Source organism: Crocuta crocuta, unplaced genomic scaffold (genome assembly GCF_008692635.1).
Source record: "Crocuta crocuta isolate KB4526 unplaced genomic scaffold, BGI_CrCroc_1.0 scaffold9, whole genome shotgun sequence".
Taxonomy (NCBI): domain Eukaryota; kingdom Metazoa; phylum Chordata; class Mammalia; order Carnivora; family Hyaenidae; genus Crocuta; species Crocuta crocuta.
The window spans coordinates 2,175,385-2,180,335 of NW_027551567.1; the positions used below are offsets into that span (position 1 = coordinate 2,175,385).

Here is a 4,951-nt window from a genome sequence, read left to right on the forward strand (position 1 = left end):
CCTGGGACCCTGCCACACCGCCCCCTCCCAGATCCTCTCTTGCACCGCCCCTTTCTTTTCAGATTCCCTCGGTCTGCGGGACCCCGCGCCGTCTTCTCTCCGGATCTCTTCGGACCCCGGGACTCCTGCGCAGCCCCTTCCCGGATCCCGGCGGACCCCGGCACCGCCCCCTCCTCCCTGGATCTTCAGGACCCTGAGCCACCCCCNTCGCGGAGCCGGGTCGCGGCCCCCCGGCTGTGCCTGGCGCCTGCCCGGCCGCTGGCCGGGCCTGTGCTGTCCGCGGAGGCGTCCTTCCCGGGAGCGGTGCGAATCCTCGGGCTACTCCAGGCCGGGACTAGCGCCTCCCCTCTCCCGGCCGGCGTTCCGCCCCGGCGCAGCGCACCGCTGGGACCGGGCCCCGAGCCCGGGAGATCGGTGCCCATCCCTTGCTTGAGGACCGGCGGCGCGCAGGCTCCTGCTTTCCCGGTAGCCAAGGTGCCTCCGCGCCCCTGGCCGACAGTGTTTCCCTCGGGCCATTGCCTGCGATTCGACTCCTTTGTCGCCGTAACCCTTTAAAGCTGCGCGTCTTGTGTCCTACATGAAGAGGAATTGGGGATGGTGAGAACGTATTATAAAATAATGCGTACCTTGGGCCTTACTATTTCCGTTCTCTCAGTGTGGTCTGCTTACAAGGGATGCTGATTACATTTTGTTACACAATACAAAGGATGGCTTCAGTGAATGAGATTTATGTTTTTCTATAAAGTTCAGAATGCAATATAAACACCCATGATATGGTTGGGTTAGACTTCCCTGGTCCGGTGAGATGGTCTCGGTCCACACATCACCCTCCCCGCCTTGACAATTCTTGCCTACATAGTGCTTAAACATAAATATTAAAGAATGACTTCTTCATCATAAAGCACTTTCTCCCTTAAGAGGAGCCAGAAAGAATGATAGAGGGTGAGATAGGGGCATAAATAGACATTTCCATTTCACGGGGTTTACTTAATTTACTTCCCACTCAACCTTTTTAGGTCTGAAATATCATCTTTATAGTATATACGGAAAATTTGAAGCTCAGAGTTTTAATGATTTAACTGGGCTTAATGGCTTCAGACATCTAAATATTGGAGCTCTTGACTCCAGAGCCATCTAGAGGAATCATTGTAATTTACCTTTGAGGAGTAAGTGTTAAGTATTTTTTTATTTGATCTCTACTATTATGTATGTCACAACTATAGTGTGTGGGTTAAAATACCTTAATAATGTCTAAAAGATGCCTGTGTTTATATTTCACCTCTCAACCCGCTTATCAATACATAGGAAACAAATGTTTATAATTGGGGCAGGATTAAAAAAAAAAAAGTCCCACAGTTAGAGACCACCTGAATGCTAAGGAAGCATCTAGTCTTTCCGGTGTGTCTACAAAGAAAAAAGAGAGGTTTCTAGTTCCAGTGGTCACAGTGTCCAGCCAGGGTAATATGAATGAGTGAAGTTGGGTTCTAAGGCACAATAGGACGGTGTGGACTGTAGCCGATAGAAAAGAATACATGGCCATGTAAAGGGGGTGGCAGCGGGTACTGCTGGCTCCAACTAGCTACTACATAGACATTTGCACTTGTTGCCACATAGTCCTAATTCTCTAAAGAAATCAGAAACTTGTGTTTGAGTGTGGATTCTGTTTCAAAATGCTGGCATTTATTACATCGAATCATATGAGATTCCTATTTTTGTAGGTTTAAAAGCTGTAAAATATTGGCAGTTTCGTGCTTCAGCACACCTTAAAATTTTTTTAAATGCTGTGCTGGACAAATAAAACACATCACATGGCACGTGATCTCTGATCTAGATAATCCACCATTAGTAATCAAGACTGAAAATTGAGATTTATTGATTTCCAATTTTTTTTTTTAACCACTTTTTAGCACTGCCACTGGGGGCAGTCATCTAGATTAGTATTAATGGAATAATAGTCACTGATATTTGTTGAGTATTCACTGTGTTAAACACTGTAAACACTTTGCATATGTTACCTTACTAAATTTTCACAATAACCCTGTAATGTATGTTCTTTATTAATCCCATTTCACAGATTAAAAACTGAGGCTTGGAGAAATTAAGTTTCTTACCTAAAATAGCCCAGCTGCTGAGTAGTTTTGTGAAGGTAGAATCATTACATGTAACCTGTATTAAGAGCTTTTTTTGTACAGGGTGGCATGCAGTGTAAGTTAACTAGCAATATGGCAACCAGACACATTTGAAGTTAGCTTTAACCGTTAGTGTGCCTGTAAAGAAAATCACTGGTATAAATGCTAAATAGGGCATGAAATTATATATACAGTGTGATTTCAATTATATTAATAAAATGAAGAAAGGAAAAACTATAGAAAATAAGCCTGAAAAGAAATCCATTTGAGTGATTTTCCTTTTCCTGTTTTCAAATTTTGTTTAATAAAATGTTTTATAACAAAGCCAAATTTTATTAAAACGCTTCTTTGTGCCCCTCCCATGTGCTCGCTCTCTCTCACACACACACACAAAATAAAAAATATAAACTTCAAAAATTTTTTAAAGTTAAGCATCCCTCTCTGGACTTTGACTCAGGTAATGATCTCACAGTTCATGAATTCAAGCCCTATATTGGGCTCTGTGAATTTTTCTTTTAAATGCTTCTTTTGCAGTAGCCATTTTAATATGTGTCATAAAGCACAAGACATTAAAAGGTATTATGGCTTAGCTTAAATTTTTTTAGGCATGAAATTGAGCATAAGAACTAAAGATTAAATCTTAAAAATACATTTTAGGGGTGCCTGGCTGGCTTAATCGGTGGAACATGCAGCTTTTGACCTTATGGTTGTCGGTTCAAGTCTCACGTTGGGTGTAGAGATTACTTTAAAAATGTTAAAAACCTTTAAAAAAATTTCTTAAATACATTTCATGCTGTTATAACTTGTATTTTCTTTTCACTAGTGAAACAAGATCTGGATCAGGAAGAATATTAATATCTTTGCTTTTTCACTATGTAGAAGAATAATTTTTTTTTAAAATGTCAGATACAGTTTTCTAATGGAACAGAGTAATGTCAAATTCCAAATACAACATTCTCATTTTGATGCATAACCTCATGTTACGTTGGGGAACAACCATCAAGTACCTCGTTTGGATATAATTAGCATTCTTTGGCTACAGTGTGTATAAGACTATATTAATATTGATGGTGATACAGAAAAAGCATTAAACAGAATTCAGCAAGACTCACGAGAAAAAGTGTCAACAAACTAGGAATAGAAGGGAACTTCCCCAGCCCAATAAAGGGCATCTCTGAAAAGCCTACAGCTAATAAGATACTTATTGGTAAAGGCTGAATGCTTTCCCCCTAAGATCAGAACAGGCCAAAGATGCCCACTCTTCCAACCTCAATTCATCATTTTGTTGCAGGCCCTAACCAGGTAACAAGGCAAGAAAAAGAAATAAAAGACATAAAAATTGTAAAGATAGAAGTAAAACTTGTCCTTATGCTTAGGTGACATGTTTATGTAAACCTATAGTAAGTAATGAGTTAGTAAGTAAGTTATCAGGATACCAGATAAACTTAGGAAAAATCTATTTCCATATATATTAGCAAACCGTTGAAAATAATGAAAATTTTAAAACAATTTAATTTGCCTAAGTATCAAAAAACAGACTTAGAAATAATTTAACAAGAACAACAACAATAAAACATGTAATAAAAACCTTTACACTAAAAACTACCATACACTGCCAGGAGAACTTAAAGAAAACATAAATTGATATACCATGTTCTTGGATTCAAAGACAAAATACTAAGTTATCAGTTCTCTCCCAAATTGATCATATTATAGATTCAAGGCATTCCTGATCAAAAGCTGTTTGAAAAATAGAAACTGAGGGTACCTGCCTGGCTCAGTCAGAGTGTGCAACTCTTGATCTTGGGGTTGTGAATTTGAGCCTCACATTGGATATAGAGATTACTAAAATAAATAAATAAATAAACTTGAAAAATACATGAAAAAGGAACTGACAAATTAATTCTAAAATACATTGATATGTAAAGGATCTAGAATAGCCAAAATAATCTAGAAAAAGATCACTGAATGGAAGACTTACCTGACATAAGACCTACTAAAAATATATAGTAATCAAGACAATGTGATATTGGCCTAAGGATAGACAAATAGATGAATAGAACAGAATAGAGAGTCCATAAAGAATCTATACTTACAGAGCCAGCTGATTTTTGACAAAGGTACCATAGCAGTCCACAGTGAAAAAGGAAAATCTTTTCAACAAATGGACAATGCATACTGGGGAAAATGAACTGCAGCCTCTGCTTGACATTATAATTTGAGCTGGATCCTCAGTTGAAATGGAAAAGATAACAAAATAAAGCTTTTAGAGGAAAACATAGAAGAATGTCTTTATGACCTGGAGATAGGCAAAAATTTCTTACAGGACAGAGAAAGCAATTCCCATAAGAGAAGAATATTGAAAAATTAGATTTCTTTAATTTAAAATTAGAATTCTTGTTCATTTAAACAATGCTATTAAGAGAGTAAATAGGCAAGCTACAGACTGAGAAAATATCCACAAAACATACACAAAGCAATACAAAGGACTTAAAGAACTTTTATAACTCAATAATAAAAGAGACAAACATTAGAAATTGGCAAAAAGCTCCAACAGACACTTCACAAGGAAAATTAGCACATGAAAAAGTGCTTGAGATCATTTGTCATTTGGGAAGTGCAAATTAAAATCACAGTGAGAGGGCGCCTGGGTGGCTCAGCTGGTTAAGCATTCAACTTTATTTAGGCTCAAATCATGATCTCACTGTTTGTGGGGCCAAGCCCCACGTAGGGCCCTCTGCTGACAGCGATCGACTGAGTAGGCTTGGGATTCTCTCTCTCTCTCTCTCTCTCTCTCTCCCTCTCTCCCCCTCCCCCCTCCC

At 39.1% G+C, this 4,951-nt stretch overlaps 1 protein-coding gene across 1 annotated transcript in view; it reads left to right on the forward strand.

Moving 5' to 3' along the window:
* Positions 1 to 238: 238 nt before the first annotated feature.
* SRSF12 (serine and arginine rich splicing factor 12) overlaps positions 239 to 4,951 on the forward strand; it is a 16,779-nt gene continuing 12,066 nt past the window's right edge. Inside the window, exon 1 of the mRNA XM_077750327.1 lies at positions 239 to 597. Coding sequence (XP_077606453.1) covers positions 578 to 597 — 20 coding nt within the window. The 5' untranslated portion in view covers positions 239 to 577. The remainder of the gene's footprint in view (positions 598 to 4,951) is intronic.